At 35.1% G+C, this 19,388-nt stretch overlaps 2 protein-coding genes across 2 annotated transcripts in view; one reads left to right on the top strand and one right to left on the bottom strand.

Annotated features, from left to right (window-relative positions):
- LOC128217233 (laminin subunit beta-1-like) overlaps positions 1–4,080 on the top strand; it is a 46,537-nt gene extending 42,457 nt beyond the window's left edge. Inside the window, exon 31 of the mRNA XM_052924213.1 lies at positions 52–4,080. Coding sequence (XP_052780173.1) covers positions 52–191 — 140 coding nt within the window. The 3' untranslated portion in view covers positions 192–4,080. The remainder of the gene's footprint in view (positions 1–51) is intronic.
- A 1,448-nt stretch (positions 4,081–5,528) lies between these two features.
- On the bottom strand, positions 5,529–19,100 carry LOC128217739 (zinc finger MYND domain-containing protein 10-like). Its single transcript, XM_052925092.1, has 13 exons — positions 18,954–19,100; positions 17,565–17,673; positions 17,112–17,228; positions 16,270–16,403; positions 14,492–14,576; positions 13,032–13,120; positions 11,312–11,412; positions 10,192–10,274; positions 9,876–9,965; positions 9,603–9,728; positions 8,411–8,532; positions 7,722–7,847; positions 5,529–6,569 (listed from the first exon to the last, which is right to left on the bottom strand). Exons 1-13 carry the CDS (start codon positions 19,052–19,054, stop codon positions 6,470–6,472), a joined length of 1,383 nt encoding a protein of 460 aa, XP_052781052.1. The 5' UTR covers positions 19,055–19,100; the 3' UTR covers positions 5,529–6,469.
- Between the last annotated feature and the right edge of the window lie 288 nt (positions 19,101–19,388).

Genomic DNA, 19,388 nt, shown 5'->3' with positions numbered 1-19,388 from the left:
TAATATTGTATATTTTTGCAATGTCTAAGACTGATTTCTCTTTATTTCCAGATATGAATACGGAGTTTGAGAATTATGAACAGCAGCTTGTTAAGCTAACCAGTCGTATAGATGAATATAATGCTAATATGACCAAATACTTGGAGGCTATTCAACAGAAGGCCAATGACTATAGAACATGTACAACATAGTTACGTATAGGGCATTAGTTATAAAGCTGACTTTCACTGAGGACAATTGCAATATTTGATCTGTTTTGTGTGTAAATTGATTTTGTGCGACGTATTTTGGATGTCGGCTGACTGACAGATTCACTACAGCTGTGAATCGCCTCTCGACTTTTTCTTGAATTAATTTCATTTTTGTTGTTCAAGAGATTGTGTTTCCAAAGCAAAGGAATGTCCGGACCAAAGAAACTCTGATATGTAATGTACAGTGAAAACCAAACAATGTATAAATATCTACTTAATGGATCGAAATAATAGACAAGTAAGCCAACACCTTATGGAAGGATAATTGAGGACTGTTGTCAAGATGTTCCGATTTACTTTTCTCATTTTGACTGAAAAAAAAATCTAGTGAAACTGACAATAGAAAGTTGGTGTTGAAACTAATGCAATTAAATTTGCGTAAGATATCTACCAGTATATGCTTTATGTGACTGTAATGTGAGTTTCATTCAATGGGCTGTTTCAGTAAAGATTTAAAGTCGATTTTAGTCGTAAATTGAAATTATCTTAGTGTCATAGTTGCATTATTTTTCTACATATTTGAGTGAACAGAAATTGAGCCAGTATTTAAAATGAATGCAAAGTTAAGAATAAAAATCAGTATGTTCCCATTATTGACATTTATACAGATTAAAGATTATTTACTGGTAATATAAATAAAATCCTCAAATGTTAAATACTTTTTGAAAAGGGCCACAGGAACTTTACAAATTGCCACACAATTCAAGCGAGTATTGGAAGGGATTTTTGAATAAGATTCTTGATATTCTCTTGAAGAGAAATATTGAAGGTTAGAAAGAAAGGAAATGGTATCTTTGCATAGTAAGCAATTCATTTAAATTCATTCTCAGGTTTACGGCATAGAATTGTATTTTTGTTGAATCTCAAATGAGACAGTCTTCAGGAAAGTAGCAATGTACAGTGGAAGAGTCAGTGACCCGGAGCTTTGTTAGGTTAACGATATGTTTCACTTGTTTAACGGCCAGTATTTACACAGCGAGTAGATTATTTATTGTTATAATGTTGAATCCGGTATGCTGTACTTAATGTGTATAGAATGTTAACTGTACACAGTTAAAACTCTTTTAACGTAGCATATGCTTAAATCTTACACTGATTTAAAGGGGAAATATGTTACGCTTGGTAACATTTGAATCTCTTCCAAAGATAATTGATTTGTCAACAGTCTGGTGTGTAAAAAAAAACCCATTAAAATACGGACAATTTCACTTTTTTGAAAGGAATTTGAAAAATGGTCATGTATATGAATGACATCAGTTTAAGTTTTCTCGGTGGCTTGACAATAATCGACTGCTTTACACATAATATGATGATGGTTCTGTGTTTTATCTATTCTGTTTGTTCATCTTTTCACCAATCTCTCATGTGATACATACAACTTACCCCCCGTGCCATAAGACGATCGCTTGTATAAAAATGTAGTTATTTAGTCAAAGCTTTGTTTTATAGGGCTAAAAAGCAATTTTATTCACAAAGTCTTGTTTTAATTGTTCCTTGCTATTTTTTTTGTATCCATGTTTTGTTTTAAACCAAATGCTGCTTTGGCGTTTTATTGTGTACGAAAACGTATTTTTTATCTGTATTATAAATCGTGTATTTTATGATTTTTTTTTATAACTAGATTCAAAATTATGGCAAAAAATGGCTTATACATGTAGATCAGGATGTTAAACAAAGACGCATATATAATATTCCTTGAGTTTAATTGATTTTAAAATCATTTTGAAATACAACAAAGAACTATAAGAAGTTATTAGTTTCATAGAATGTTTGAACGAATTAAAATAGATATCGTCTTAGAACTGCAAAGATTGAATGAATGAAATAAATATGGATTTTAATTTATGATTTTAACTTAAGAACTTTGTCATAATTCTGAAGCCAGTTTTAGTCTTGTGTACAATGTACCATTCTTTATGGTACCCATGTTTGGCTATTCTATATCATGAACTCTGGGACATCCAGTGTGTGTATACCACGTGATAAATTACGTCATAAATGCTACGTCGGAAATTATCAGGTGCTATACACACACTGACATCGCTGTCCTATCTTTTATGGTATACCTAACATTAAAACTTGCATTGTATTTACTCATTATCAGCATTCGTGTAAATTCATTAGATTTTTACAATTTCAAAAGGACTGCTTGACAATAACTAATTGCTTTCAATTATATCTATTGCAAAAGAACAAATTTCAATAGTTTGATCAAAACCTTCAATGTACATTGTAAATATATTTTGCTGATTTGAAAAAAAGAGAAGAAATGGTGACTGTAATTTTAATAGATAACTGTGTCCATGTTTAATTTGTGTACACATATAATAGACTGAAGCTAGACATGGCCTGTGCTATTTATAGAAGCATTTTCCTGTATCATCATCGTTTATTTTTACCAAAAACCTGTAAGGCTTTCAATGCCAGTTTTTAATTGTGTTGTGACAAAAGTTCTCTTAGCAAAATTGAGCTACGAATATCATATCTTGTGCCAAGTCGTTGTGAGTCACAAATTATATATTTATATTATACATTTATACATACTTTGTATATTTATAGTGTATTTGATAATTAAGAAATTACCTCAGTTTGCGAGAATTTAGTCAATTTTATATAGAATATAGTATGTACAACCATAATTACTACCTATGTTATAATAGCATAATTTACTACTTCAAAACCTGACATACAGGTAGCTATACTGCAGGTATACCTTTGTATTGGAAACTTATTATTGCCAGTTCTTTTCTTTTGCTTCTTACAGAATAATTCATTCACTGTGATAATAAATTGAACGAGGAATTTAGAAATCTTCCAAACTATTTCTGTAACATAAATCACATGGCTGGAGTAACAGCTCAATGTTATTCCTTGTATGAAACTTTGAATTCGGTAAATTCATTAGTTTCAAAAAGCTTACTGAAATGAAATATCGCATAAATATATGCGTCAATAATAAGAATGTTAATATGTAATGGAAATATGATAAATTAATTGTTTGATTTTAATTCAGGACACCTTAGATCAAATACAGTACTACCGGGCCTCAATTTCTCGGAACTTCTGAAGCCTCTTATAACAGGTTTAAGCTAAGCTCACTTTCTTAATTTTGCTATAATTCAGTTTTTGTATTTACTTCTTTAATATTTCTTAGACTTCAAATAGGAATTATCTTTCTTATTATTACGATTAACCATTGTTCTTTTCTCAAAATCTAATTTAAGTATGCATTTTGGCTTTTTGAAATAAGCTACTTAAGCCTGTTTGCCTTCAGAAGTTTCGAGAAATTGGAACCCCGATTATAAATAAACACAATCAATTCTCAAGAAGCTAATTGCTCAATTTTTGTGATCTTGGCGCCAGTGCATCCATCATAGACTAACATCCTTTTATCCCTCAGAAATACATGAAAATCAACTTCCTTATCAATCATTGGTTATGTTTGTTTTTAGCAGTTTGTGCGTTACTGTTAAGGCATTATCACTTGTGTTATAAATAAGCCCGTCTGTAAACAAATCTATAGGCATACACTACATGTTCATTTTGTGATCAGTACCAAATGTCAATAATAATGACCAAATTTATGTCGTCTATCTTTAAATCAACTGCCGTTGTGGCAAACGAACCAGTCAAAAATGTGTAAATACTAGTTGTAGCATAATATGAGTGTACCAGATCTGTTTTCTGGTGTTTTGGTAGGTTGTCTATAATGTTTATCATGGTTTTGAAGCTTTAGTAATTTTGTACTCAATGCATTTTTGTTTAAACATTTGGTATTACTTTTGTGTACACAAATAAAAGGCAACGTAATAAATTGGCAGTCCCTCCACTGTGTAGTTTTGATTTGCATGTACAAAGACTTCCGCCCTGGTCCGTCCTTTCCTAAGGGAATTTCTTATGTGGACTTACAAGGTCATATGAGCCTGCAGTTTAAACTTCAGTTTTGGATATTGAATTGATGCTTATAAATTATAAGCATCAATTCAATATCCAAAACTGAAGTTTAAACTGTTTATTGAAATTTTAATTCTTAACGAATATTCGAATACCCATTTTGGTATCCGAATACTTGCGTGATATCCGGATACTCGGATATTCGCTTCCATCCCTACTTATAATATGTGACCCTAATGTTATCAGTAATCTTCAATGCTTTTGGTTGTCCAGTTAGCACAGTGGTTAGCACACTTGCTTCTCACCAAGGCGACCTGGGTTCAAATCCCAGTCTGGGCGCATGTGAGTTTTGTTGGTGGTCACCAAGCTGTACAAGTGGGTTTTCTCCGGGTACTCCAGTTTCACTTCATGCCACAAGACCAGACTCTCGGGCAACATCGTGCCAACAAGAGTGACTATATAAATTAATAAGAAGTTTAAACTTCATGGCTTTCTAAAAGGACGTACAGTGCTAGGAAGCACTGCTGCAAAACAACTTAGTACTTGACAGATAAACATGAAATTAATCGATGGAAACTGTTGAAAGAGATAAATACTGATGAAGAAAGACGGCAAGTTGGCATAATGCTTGTTGACATGTTAGTGTTTGAAACGATCAAGTGACTTGCAAGGTGATCGGAGAACATATTCCACACTTGAGCGAGGAAACTAAGACAACATGAAGGCAGATACGATTGTTGGTTTATTCTTTAAATCATGTAAAATGATGTATTATCGGCCACAAATCTAGGCTTGCTCTTAGGAAATACTGTTTTGGGACCATCTGGTGTCAAGTCCCTTTAATCTGTATTTTATAGTGTGAACTATGTGTACCCTGAATTAAAATCTTAAATTATTTAAATCTGTCAAACCTGTAATAAGAAATCATCTTGACATTGTTTTATTTTGGGCAAAGTTTAGGCTGAAAATGGGACATAACTCCTAAATAATAGTGGTTTGTAACCAAAGTCTAACTTGACCAGTATTTTATGGCGATAAACACATATTATTTGAAACTATCAGTCCTTCCATCAAGTATTGTCGGGACACCTTAGTATGCAAATTTTAAATTGAAAAGTAGCCTCACTCAGTAAAGAATACGGGTTTGTAACTAGTGTCAAACTTGACCTGTATTCTATAGAGTTGAACCAGCAGTAAACATGTTTGCGGAGAATATTTGCTGTTTGGTTTTCCGCCTTAAGTGTATGCGCTGCGTTGCAACAGGGATACAAAACAAAACATTTATGAGCGGTTGGTAAACGCTCGCCTTACTGAATGCACTGCTGCTATCAAATATAATTTAAATCCTTTCTATTGAAATTCATAAAACAAACAAAATTATTTTCAAATTGTTTATTATCAAAAGGAATGTTTTCATTAAAATAAATAAATTAAGATACATGAACACACATCACAAATACAACCTATAATGGATGTATACTTCAATTAATGCAAACATAATCTGAACAAATACTTTTTATACACTCCTCATAATGATATTAAAATCAGACAGCGGTACTGTAGCTTTTGCACAAGATGGAATAAAGCAAAATGTTTGTCAATTGAAAGATCATTCAAATGAAAACAAGAACTGATACATATAGAATAAGAAGAAAAGTTACGCAGGCAATTTTTTTCCCAACAATTCTGGGGTAAAAAAGTGCGTCCTATACATAGTATAATATGACAAAGCTATTTTCAATACACCGTTCCTGATCATATTTGTAAGTGTTCAACATGGTCAGTACACTTTACCGCAGTCTTAGATTTAGAGAGGCATAGAAAGATCCTATTTGTTGCCAAGCAATGTTTTGTTGACTTCAAGATGCACTCTTGCGCCCAAATAATTAATACAATTGTTTTAATTTAACAAAAAGGATGAACAGATATCGTAAACAATGGTTCTTATGAAGTCCATGTTTGATTTGAAAGAAAGGTGCAGTAACATATTATTTCCACCTTATGCGACAAAAGTTGATCAGTGTAAATCTTTTAGGACTTTTAGTCATTTAATATTATGCGTTTTCAGCTATTAAATTCACGGTTACAATCTGTTACCAGTTATTATTTTTTTCCAGAATTGCATTATTTAGTAAGTAGTTCAAGGTTTAACACTCAAAATTTATGTGTTATAAATGTGTATGTACTGATTTAAAATATGAGTGACACTTTAAGTAAAGAAACAAGACACTGTAGGCCTAACAGTTTGTTTTAACACAGACAAAAAGGTCCAAAACTGTCAGAAAATTGAACAAGTAAAAAAACAAGATCTCAGGTTAGTAGCATCATCCCTTGGCTTGCTCATGCTCCTTGAGTTTCTTGAGAGAGTCAAACATGAGATCACAGGCCTGCTTGTGTTTCTGCCAGTGGGTCACTTGACACTCCCTGTAATAAATGTATTCATAACAATAAACCATATTGTGTTCTTAAATACTAAGTTTCTTTCGTTTCATGTATTGACTCACCGATCACCATACATCCATGAACACTTATTATTTCATGTCAATGATCAAGGATCATTAATTTGAACTAGTTCATTGTATGTAATTATGTTGAATTTTTGAACGAAAATAAATTCATGTTCTGTTCTGTATTCAAAATCAGGATAATTTGAGACAAAGAGATGTGATATCAATATTGAGGTGATACCATTTTCTTTTCCTTTTCTTTTCATACACATCATACAGAAAGATATATTCTCATTTTTAGAGTAAAGTTTGTTTTTAATAATTATGCTCCTTTTTCAAATTAATACCAGATCGACACTTGTGGATCCAGCAGATCCTAAAAGCGTCCAAGTTTACTTTTTATTTCGATAAAAGGGGTAAGTAATAAAATATACCCAAAATGCACCATTTCGGACCAAAATTGTTGAAAATTCTCATGAGGGGTACTCCCAACCCCCTCTGCCAACACTTTAAACCAAACAGATTTCGGTTGTTAGGGAGGAGTGAAAGTCAGTATCTTATTTCATTTAGCAAATTTACTTACTTAAATATGGTTTTTTAAAACAAAAAGTATAGTAAATCTTATTTATCTCATATATTATTTCCTTTAAAAGCTTTTGGCCCAATTTCTCAAAACTTCATAAGACCCTTATAACAGGATTAAGCTAAGCTCACTATTTTTGTTTTTCAATAATTTGTCTTACCATATATTTTCTTAGTCAGGAGTTTTTTTTACTTAGGATAAAAACCAATAAACCATTTTTCGATTATCAAAATTCCATTTAAGTAGGTATGTATTTTGGCTAATTGAAATAAGCCAAGAAAATGGGGCCAGAACTCTTAAAAAAGGAGAATATAACACAGTTTATACCAATTCAAAAAGAAATTTGCTGAGCTTGATCCTGTTATAAGGTACTTAATATGTTTCAAGAAATTGAGGCCATATATATGTCTTGCATGCCCTTTCTGCATAAATATAGAAACAAGGTTTACATCACACATTTAGAAGTCACCCAAAATACCTACCCAGCGTCTCAAAGAAACTTATAATTTAAAAAACTCTAATAACAGCAACCTTCCTAGAACCTACCTTCCACAGTACCACTCGTTCTGGCATCGAGAGCAGCGCTTGCTTGCATCTTCACCACACTTGGCACACTTTGGCGGCTCGGACAGTAACCCCTCCATCACATCAAAATTGTAAGTGTCTGCCCACCTGGACAAAAGATTATTAAAACACTGTTGTTCAAAGCTTTGGAAAGAGCATTTGCTCCTAAACTGAATAATGGTACGAAAGGTCTCCTTAAAGCATTTTTTTTGGTTGTCCGGCTAGCGCAGTGGTTAGCGCACTCGCTTCTCATCTAGGCTACCTGTGTTTGATTCCCAGGCTGGGCACGTGTGAGTTTGGTAACTGGTCACCAAGCCAGACAAGACCACACTCTCGCGTAACATTGTGCCAACGTGAGTGATTGATATACCGGTAATGTTGTGATAACTTGATTCACAATCTTTGCAATCAAAAAGGTTTAAACTAATTAAAACAATAGAAAATTGTGGACAAACAGAATACACAAAAGCTTTATGTACATATGCAGTTGGTACTACTTGTTTGTTATTCTCAGCAGATAAGAGATCACAACAAAATAAACTGAATGAAATCACCACTGCACGCAGTATTCAGTATGGTGCACAATACTGTAGCTATGCCACAAAGGCTATGAAAAATCCTCCTACATTATATCAATATATAACTCTGCTTATTTACAGTCAAGTGCCCACCTCTTTGCTTGCATCTTGAGGTCACTGGTTGACGGGTCAAAGAACGACTTAATCTGCTTCTTGGCAATCTTCTTCCACTTGCCCTCATTACTGTGCAGAATGTAATCACGGACCTCAGGTACCTGTGTATATACAGAACAATATGAGTGACAGTTGATAGCAGATACATCATTATTTATGAAGGACATTTTGGCATGAGTAAGCCAGTCTGCTGCAAAAAAAGCATGGGGATTAAGGTCGGAAGATGAGTCAAAAACACTAAATGATTGCTTACATGTACATGGATCTAAGTGTCTAGTTTAGCAGTGAAGTATAAATGCTAAATAAAAAAACAACTGCATACTAAGCATCTGATAAGTGAACACAATAGCCTGTTTATTGTTGTCCTGAAGAAAACTTAATGGCTATAACTTGTGACACTTATAGGAGGTGTAGAGTATATCTCACAGGTGTTCCATCATGGACAGCTGTTCCATGAGGTAGGGCATGGCCACCACTTAATACAACACAGACCTCCCCCACCCCTTAACTGAACTTTGACCTACATGTTCCAATATAACCTCTCTTGTACCTAAGTAGTGGGTCCATAATGGACAGGGTGTTCCATGGGGTGGGGTATGGCCACCCTTAATACACCACAGGACCTGGACCTCTGACCTTGACCCATCTGTCATCTGACCTCTCTCCTTGGTGCAGATGGTTCAATTAAGGACAGATGTTCTATGAGTTGGGCATGGCACACCCTTGATACAACCTACCTCCTCAAATTGACCTACCCGTTCTAACATGACCTCTCTCCTGAGTGCAATGGGGTCTATAATACACGTTTATCCCATGGGGTAGGGCACTGCCGACCCTAAATACACCACCGACCTTGACTTTTGACCTACCTTCTCCAGTATGAACTATTTCGTGGGTGCAGATGGGTCCATGATTAGCAGGTGTTTCATGAGTAGGGACCCCCCCCCCCCCCCCCCCTTGAAGAGAAATGGAACCATCATGGACATGGGGTAGTGCACAACACCACACCTTAAAACACCACAGACTCACCCTCCTGGACCTCTGACGTACCTGTTCCAGTATGACCTCTCCCCTTGGTAGAGATGGAACCATAATGAACAGCTGTCCCATGGGTAGGGCATGGCCACACCTAAAAACACTACGAACCCTCCCTCCTCGACCTTTGACGTACCTGTTCAAGTATGACCTCTCTCCTGGGTGCAGGTGGGTCCATCATGGACAGGTGTTCCAAGTAACGCTGCAGCTCCCCCAGCATAGGAATCTGGTCCAACATGGGCTCCGTCAGGAATGATCGCAACTGGTGAGAAAAATACATACCATTTTATAAACAGATGATAATAAATCTGTTCAAGTATCAATTTACAATATGGACAGCTGTATATGTCTATTAAATTTTTAACTTAAGGTAAAGATAAGCTTAAATGACAGACACGCTTTACACTACCTTAAGTATTGTGTTTTTCCTGTATGTGTCCAGCTCGTATTTCTGTTGACAGGCTGTCGACATTAGCAGTTGGAATATGGAAAGCCAGACCTACAACCACACAATAACATGTATACAACATACATGTAAGGCAAATATTTACAATGTAAATGTGCATCTACAATGTATACCTGATTTTTTTTTGCAATTCAATTTTAATTTTTTCGTAGCTTTGAAGACTTTCATTATGGCAAAAAACATTTAACGATAGACTACGTATTCATTAATTTAGCTAAATCTTAAAAATTGGTAATTCTGCATATACTAGTAAAATTACCTGTCCTTCTATTTTTGTGAGTTTTAAACTATCTGCAAAATCCACTTGTACCCATTTTCCATCTATGTATTTGTATTGTTTACCTGAAACATCAATGCAAACATTTCATGAAAGGTTGAAATAGTCATTTTCTATTTAATGGCATCAAAGCCTTCTATCCAATGTTATCGTCTTGCCATTACAAATATTTTGAATTTTATGAATTATTAAAACAATATTGAAAAACTTTATTCTCAAGTAAACAACAGCTTTCAATGAGACAGCGTGCTAGACTATCAAGTTTAAGAATTGCAATGTTTTGGTGAAACATGTATGGATCGATATAAAGTTTTATTTCATACAAAACCTTAAACTGAATTTCAAGTCAAATAATGAAGAGGCAAAATTTGTATTATATGCAAAATAGAGTTATCTTACTTGATTGTATAAAGTTTAAATGAAATACATCAAGTAGTTGCTGACTTACCTTAATCAGAATTTCTAAGTAAAATAATTAAGGACCTTACCAAGCATTAAAGTTATCTTACTTAATTGTTTAAGTTAGTTGGATGGTTGAGTATCATTGTATAAAGTCTCAATGCAAAACATCAAGTAATTGCTGAGATATTAAACATATGTGTGCTTACATGCAAAACCTTAACCAGAAATTTCTAGTCAAATAGTTAAACCCCATTATTTGCATTTTATTTAAAATAGTGTTCATAAATTAAGTATGTTAGATAGATGGGAACACATATATTAAGTTTCAATGCAATACATGATGTTTTTGCTGAGACAATGTCTTAAAGGTGCTTACATGCAAATCTGAACCAGGATGTGTCTGGGAAGCTGAAGGCGACGCAAGGTTAAGTAGTTAAACTCTCTTTATTCTTCAACTAGTCAAGCTAAAAACAACTGCATTTTAGCGCAAGGCCAAGGGCAGAATTTACAACATTTCAAGCTGCCATCAGCAATTAATTTTTGCTCAAGGTGATCAAATTTGTTTGCCTCAAAAAAATGGCTAGCCAATCCTCAAGTAGTCACATTATGATTGGTTTAATATTTTTGGAATTTTGTGAACTATATAAAAATAAATTTCTTCTTAGTGATTCACTAAACCCTTGAGTATTCTGATACCTACCATCTTTCCTGTGAGACCACGGGGGTGTTCCTATTAGTTGCACCAGTAGTTGTGGGATGTCGTGTGTGTTTAGCAGGCGTGTCATCACACTAAGAGGTAACCTGAAAAAACAACATAAAGTATGGGAGGCTATGGGAGTGTTTCTTTCAGTTGCACCAGTAGTTGTTGGATGGTGTGTGTGTTTAGCAGTCATGTCATCACACTTAGAGGTAACCTGGAAAACAACATTAAGCATGGGAGGCTATGGGAGTGTTTCTTTCAGTTGCACCAGTAGTTGTTGGATGGTGTGTGTGTTTAGCAGTCATGTCATCACACTTAGAGGTAACCTGGAAAACAACATTAAGCATGGGAGGCTATGGGAGTGTTTCTTTCAGTTGCACCAGTAGTTGTTGGATGGTGTGTGTGTTTAGCAGTCATGTCATCACACTTAGAGGTAACCTGGAAAACAACATTAAGCATGGGAGGCTATGGGAGTGTTTCTTTCAGTTGCACCAGTAGTTGTTGGATGGTGTGTGTGTTTAGCAGTCATGTCATCACACTTAGAGGTAACCTGGAAAAACAACATTAAGCATGGGAGACTATGGCGTGTCCCTATTAGTTGCACCAGTGTTTAGAGGATGTCGTGTGTGTTTAACAGGCGTGTCATAATACTTAGAGATAACCTGGAAAAACAACATAAGTATGGGATACTATGGGGGTGTTTCTATTAGTTGCACCAGCAGTTGGGGGATGGTGTGTGTGTTTAGCAGGCATGTCATCACACTAAGAGGTAACCGGAAAACCAATAAAATAACAATTTTCGTGACTACAGAGATGCAACATCAGATAGTGGATGTCAGTTGTTATTTAATGCATCATCAAATTGACAAGACCACATTCAATTCAGTAAATCTACTTTGTATTCCACACAATTAAGACCTATATAAAATAATCTAAACAATACACCCATGTGATTTTTTTTTCTTTTCTTTATTAATTACTGCATTTAAATAAAATCCAAGTACGGTGGTTAATTTATGGGATTACAGATGGGCAGAACTACTTTAATAATTCAAAAAATGTTTATCATGACTTACATCATTTTTCATTGTCCAGAATGAAGGACAATACTTACCTGTTACCCATTAAACTACATTCCACTCTGTCTGGGTCACAGTGTCCCATAAATCATGACACGCTGACCTACTGGTAAGTACATTGTAGACAAACTAACTGGACATCATAAATAAGCACAAGGATCACTAACCAAGCACTAATAATTGTATAGCTCTCACTCTACTTGATTTATAAATGTGTGTGTCTGTGTGTTTGTGTGGAACTGATTATGTTCATAACATAAAATGTATTGCAAAAAATGATTAGTGTGTAAAGAAATATGGGCGATGATAGAGTTGGCAATGGACCATCCCCTGGAAAAGCTTGTCTGGGACAGTGAGGGTGCTGAAGACTACCATGTTTAGGTAAGATATCCAGGGCTTTCGTTACAGGAAGTTTGGAAGTATATAACTCTGTAGTAAAGGGCTAAAAATTGATGCCTTGGAAGTTGGAAGTACACAAACTTCAATATTTTTTTTAGAAAACTTCAAAAAGGCTAACTTATATATACAAAGTTTTTACAAGATTAAATAATCATGTTCATATTATCTTTTTTATCTTAAGAATGAATTAACTTATAGTAACGTAACAATGAACACTTATATATAACGTGAGAACAACTTACCCCTCAAGATGGTCAACAATATATCTGAGCAGTGACACAGCTTTGATGCAGATCTCAAAGTTCAGTTTCCTGTCCTGTTTTTCAAGTTCCTGAAAAATGCAAGTTCATTAAATTACACATCAGGCCAATGAAATGGTTTGGTTAGGGTTATTTCCTTTTCAAAAACAGGTAGGGAAGGTAGGCTTTTAATTTAAAAAAATACTATCTGACTGTAAAAACAGTAGGGTTGGGGCCTATTTCACAGGTAGGGTGGGGTAACCCAAACCATATGTATTTTTTTAGGCCTCAGTCAACTAATTACATGTCTTGTTTGAATATTTTTTTAATTGTAATTAAGTGACTGTCATGTGGGTATCAATAAATTGTAATCCTTTACTTCTGTAAGAAGACAATAAATTACAGAAATAAATTGTCTATTACTGGAGAAAAAAAATTAGCATCAAACAATATAAGTGACATCCAGAATATGACAGTCTTAGATACTGGCAACACGCTCTTTAAAATTGAATATGAATTTTAAATATTGCTGAACAAATGTCATATGTGAGGTTGTCTTGTGGTGGTATAGGTGCTGGCTCTCAGCCAGGAGGTCACATGTTCAATCTTTAACAGGACACCCTCTTGTGACCTCTCATAAAGAACACAGGTACATATTTCTAGCACACCGGATAGGAATATCCGTTGAATTTAGTCTTGCTGGAAAACTCTATCGTGCACCCCCCATGCTAGATGAGTCATGCACTGTGATGGAATACCTTTAATTTCTTTCATTTTACACTTGATGTAAGCATAATTATTATATTTCAATACATGATTTTCATAAACAAAATCTTCACAAAAAATATATCTTCAAAACAAAACAAAATAACCCATGAAACATGTTATATTAAAGGAACTTCTTGACATAGGCAGTGAGTAAAAATTACTGAGCATCATGACATGTGTTAACATCATCAGGGCCCTTTTCACAAAAATGCATTTTTCTATGTCAATGTGCAATGCAGGTGACCTTGACTCAGATTTTTCAATCCGGACCGTAAACTCATGACAGATATTATTTTCTTGCATATCATGTGACCAGTGCTAGAAAAACCCGTCTTACATGCACCATGTAAGATGATTCATGCACAACAACGCGCCACTTTTTTTAAATTTACCGCACTTTATGATGTCAGTAAAATATGTTGCAGGCGCTTTTTAGTGAAATGTACAAAAAGGAGTTTTTCACGTCAATTTTCCCACAAATTGATAATTTTAGATATGCAAAAAATACTATAAATTTTTTTATATCCGTACCGGAAACACTTGATAGATACTTATAATCCCATTCTAAGGAATAAAACAAACACAACCATTATTCATACAATGTTCAACACAAAGTGAAAGTTGTAAAGAACTCAAGCTTCAATCATTATAATTTCAACTTACATTTGACTTACTGGCAGAAAAATTGCAACTACCTGTAAGTTAGATGCATGCACCATTTTGGAGACGTCCTGGCTCACATCCACTTCCTCATCTTTCTCTTCCTCTGACTCCTCACTCCTGCAACAAGCATTAACACAACTGTAGATGTCCTGCAACTGCCACGGCATTTACACACATCTTCAACCTGTTGCAGCTACTCAATATCTCCTTCTATTTCTATATGCAGTTGTTGGTGACAAGGGTTGCAACGTCATTATCACAGTGATATGCATGCATATACCCTTACAACCTCTTGCAGCGGCATTAGCACAGTGATATGCATGCATATACCCTTACAACCTCTTGCAGCGGCATTAGCACAGTGATATGCATGCATATACCCTTACAACCTCTAGCAGCGGCATTAGCACAGTGATATGCATGCATATACCCTTACAACCTCTTGCAGCGGCATTATCACAGTGATATGCATGCATATACCCTTACAACCTCTTGCAGCGGCATTAGCACAGTGATATGCATGCATATACCCTTACAACCTCTTGCAGCGGCATTAGCACAGTGATATGCATGCATATACCCTTACAACCTCTTGCAGCGGCATTGGCACAGTGATATGCATGCATATACCCTTACAACCTCTTGCAGCGGCATTAGCACAGTGATATGCATGCATATACCCTTACAACCTCTAGCAGCGGCATTAGCACAGTGATATGCATGCATATACCCTTACAACCTCTTGCAGCGGCATTATCACAGTGATATGCATGCATATACCCTTACAACCTCTTGCAGCGGCATTAGCACAGTGATATGCATGCATATACCCTTACAACCTCTTGCAGCGGCATTAGCACAGTGATATGCATGCATATACCCTTACAACCTCTTGCAGCGGCATTAGCACAGTGATATGCATGCATATACCCTTACAACCTCTAGCAGCGGCATTACCACAGTGATATGCATGCATATACCCTTTCAACCTCTTGCAACGGCATTAGCACAGTGATATGCATGCATGTACCCTTACAACCTCTTGCAGCAGCATTACCACAGTGATATGCATGCATATACCCTTACAACCTCTTGCAACGGCATCATCACAGTGATATGCATGCATATACCCTTACAACCTCTTGCAACGGCATTATCACAGTGATATGCATGCATATACCCTTACAACCTCTTGCAGCGGCATTATCACAGTGATATGCATGCATATACCTTTACAACCTCTTGCAGCGGCATTAGCACAGTGATATGCATGCATATACCCTTACAACCTCTTGCAGCGGCATTATCACAGTGATATGCATGCATATACCCTTACAACCTCTTGCAGCAGCATTACCACAGTGATACAAATGCATTCCCTCACAAAAGAACTGAAGTTTGAAGGAGGTTGTAAGGATATATATAATATTTATACACATACTACTACATAATATCTGAGAGCAGATTGATTTAAATACACATATTAAATAAATGATCTTTATAATTAAAATGAAAGGTAAATGTGATCAGTCTGCAGCAGCCATCAATTATGTTTTCTGTTCTAAAAATATATTGTAAAATTGAAAATCATATTTTCTAAACAAGAGGCACTGATAAAAACAAATAAAGAATTATGGGACTTGTTATACATGTGTGTGTTGTCAATGACAGTGATTGGTACCAAGTCTCATTGCCATATCTTTATCTATTTTTACAAATTACCGAGGCGTAAGTAAGTTTTAGCACAACGCCATCAAAACCAATGTTATAACAATCAGTAAAGCTAAAGTGGTAAAGGAATGTATCATACCTTGCTATGAGCTGTGTGAGTTTCCTGTAACAGTAGTCTACAAGGTCAAGGACACAGTCCTCTGCTGCCTCACACACTTCTCGGTAAAACATGGTTGTCTCAAGCAGGTTAATCACAGTCGCCTCATGGTAGAGCTGTAGCAGTTACGATTGAGGCATTATTTTTTAGGTGTTTTTTGGGGGTTTGAAACATGCTGTTGTATAAAAAAGACAGTTATCAAACAAAGGGAGCTGAAGCTCAAAGTCTCATGCTTTAGGGTATACAAGCTTATCATAATGTTAAAGCTGCACTCTCACAGATTAACCGTTTTTATTAAAAAAATAGTATTTGTCTCGGAATGAACCACCATATATAAGGGTTTTATGGGCTCTAAGTTGACATGATATAGATTTATATGTACCACCATACGCAAAGGGAAAGTTGTTATGGGCTCAAAGTTGACTTGACATAGATCTATACATATCAACATACACAAGGGGAAAGTTGTTATGGGCTCAAAGTTGACATGACATAGATCTATACATACCACCATATACAAGGGGAAAGTTGTTATGGGCTCAAAGTTGACTTGACATAGATCTATACATACCAACATCTACAAGGGGAAAGTTGTTATGGGCTCAAAGTTGACTTGACATAGATCTATACGTACCAACATATACAAGGGGAAAGTTGTTATGGGCTCAAAGTTGACATGACATAGACCTATACGTAACAACCATATACAAAGGGAAAGTTGTTATGGGCTCAAAGTTGACATGACATAGATCTATACGTACCACCATATACAAAGGGAAAGTTGTTATGGGCTCAAAGTTGACATGACATAGATCTATACGTACCACCATATACAAAGGGAAAGTTGTTTTGGGATCAAAGTCTTCGGTGTCCAGAATCTCAGAGAAGACTTTCTCCTTCCAAACCTCTGTGGCCAGGAGATCATATATCAACAAAGACAACTGTAAAAAGAGAAAAAACATCAATTTCTGGGTCACAGACAAATAATGCCAAAGTCTTTCAATAAAAATATAATGCTAAATGTTATATTAAAAGCAAAAACAAGTCATGTGTAAGGGAAAAGTGAAGTATTCATTTTTCGCGAATTATTGTGCCTCTGTTATTTCACAGGTAATTGTAATATTGATACTAACTTCTTCTTAGGAGGTTACATGATATTTTTGTTACTTACTTTTACAGTAATGAAGCAACTGAATTTTGAAATATGAGTAAGGTCACAGAAATCAATCATTGGGAGCTCATGGAAATCTTCAGGCATTCACTGCCTGCTTACTCACCTTGTCACAGGTTATGAGGTAGTCTTTCACAAACTCATCTTCCTGGGCAGAGGCATTAAGTATGGCCTGCATGTTCAGTTTCTCCAAAACCTCATGCTGAACTGACCATCTGGAAAACATGCAGATTATATATACATATTTTTAAAGCCAATGAGTTTATTCATGAACTGTGAAAGAAAAAGTGGCACTTTTTAATCTCAAGTACATTAAGGCTAGGAGCCCATAACATCTACAACTGATATCACATACTCTTGAAGTGTGACCCATGTAATCAACCACTCTTACTGAAAACTAAATTTGCACATAATCAATCTAGAATTTACCGCTCGTGGGGATCGAACACTCAACCTCTTTGGTGAAATATAGACATCAATCATATACCAATAGATTACTCTGACTATTGTGGGGTCAAAACCAAAATTTCTTGGATGAAAGGCTGAGTGACACTTTTACATAATAAGTTACAACCATTCATTGTGATATTATTGGAGGAGTATGTAAATAAATTATTTATATTATTTATTATAATAATAAATATATTTGCAACGATTACTGCCAATCGTCTGGATTAAACTTAGCTAAAGAACTTCAGCGAACACGTTATATATTACCTTTTTGGATGTGTTCGCTGAAGAGAACGCCGTATCCAAACCCTACCAGAATTCGTGACATTTTTATGTCACGCTGTTATTTCACTTGTATGCATTGTACAGACAAAATAGCTGTATCCTTAGGTTAATGAAGTAAAATGTAGTTCACAAACTCATTTTCAAAACCAAAAAACACTTTAAAGATAGTTGATTTAGCTTTTTAATAAATCCTATTACAAGCATTCCTTATCTAGGTCATAGTTGTGTTCAAATTTAATCACGTGTCACCAAGATTTTCAGAAAATACCCATGTGACCTAGTGTTGATTTTGCTGTTATTTTTTCTATTTCGAATAATTAATAAATAACTAATAACAAATTTGGAATAAATAAATTGTTTTTACTTATCAAAAGGTATTTACAGCCTTACTGCAATTGGATTCAACTAAATGAACAATGTGAATCCGATGCTATAAATAGAATCCATCGACGTCATCATGGTCATGTGATTGCATTGCATCATCACACTCAATTGATTCTGGTTGACTTTACTATGGGGGTTACGCCATAACTTTAATGCCTTGTAAACATCAAAAAAATAAATATCAACATTAAAGTTATGGAAGCCAGAACTAGATTAAACTTAACTTTTAATATTTAATAATTCCTGAATAACGTAAAAATCAAACAAAATTTGCTAAAAAAGGTAAGGAAACTTTTATCTCTTCTTTACGAGGAAATGTTGGAATAATTACCATGGGAACGGATCAAATTCCTTTAATATAACGAAAAGTACTCACTTTGGTCCACCTATTTCCTTCAGGGGGAATTGCTTCAATGACTCTACTGCAGCCTCTGCCTCAACCGGCAATAAAACTTGACCGCCACCCTCAGCAGACATTTTATTTCTAGAAAACTCGACAAATTGTTTACACGCGAAAACTTGTTTCTTTTCTATTTCGGTGTAGCAGATTTATTTCTGACATACAATTTGCAATATGGTTACGTTACACTAATAGTTACAGCACAGCACAGCTAGGAGAACTACAAGCATAGTTTCCCATAATGTTTTTTTTTATTGATTTATCAATTTCAGTTATTCGGTTTATTTACTTGTTATTGTCTTACACTGCTAGTTTTGTTTGCATTTGTATCACATAGATTTGGAACTTAAATTAAGTTAATTGTAGGTCACAGTGAGTTCCATTATTTGAACATTCGGCTACGCTCGGCTG

The sequence above is a fragment of the Mya arenaria genome, chromosome 14, assembly GCF_026914265.1.
Source record: "Mya arenaria isolate MELC-2E11 chromosome 14, ASM2691426v1".
NCBI classification, from domain to species: Eukaryota; Metazoa; Mollusca; class Bivalvia; order Myida; family Myidae; genus Mya; species Mya arenaria.
The sequence above is the reverse complement of the archived record's forward strand: the minus strand, read 5'-3'. Positions and strand labels throughout refer to the sequence as shown.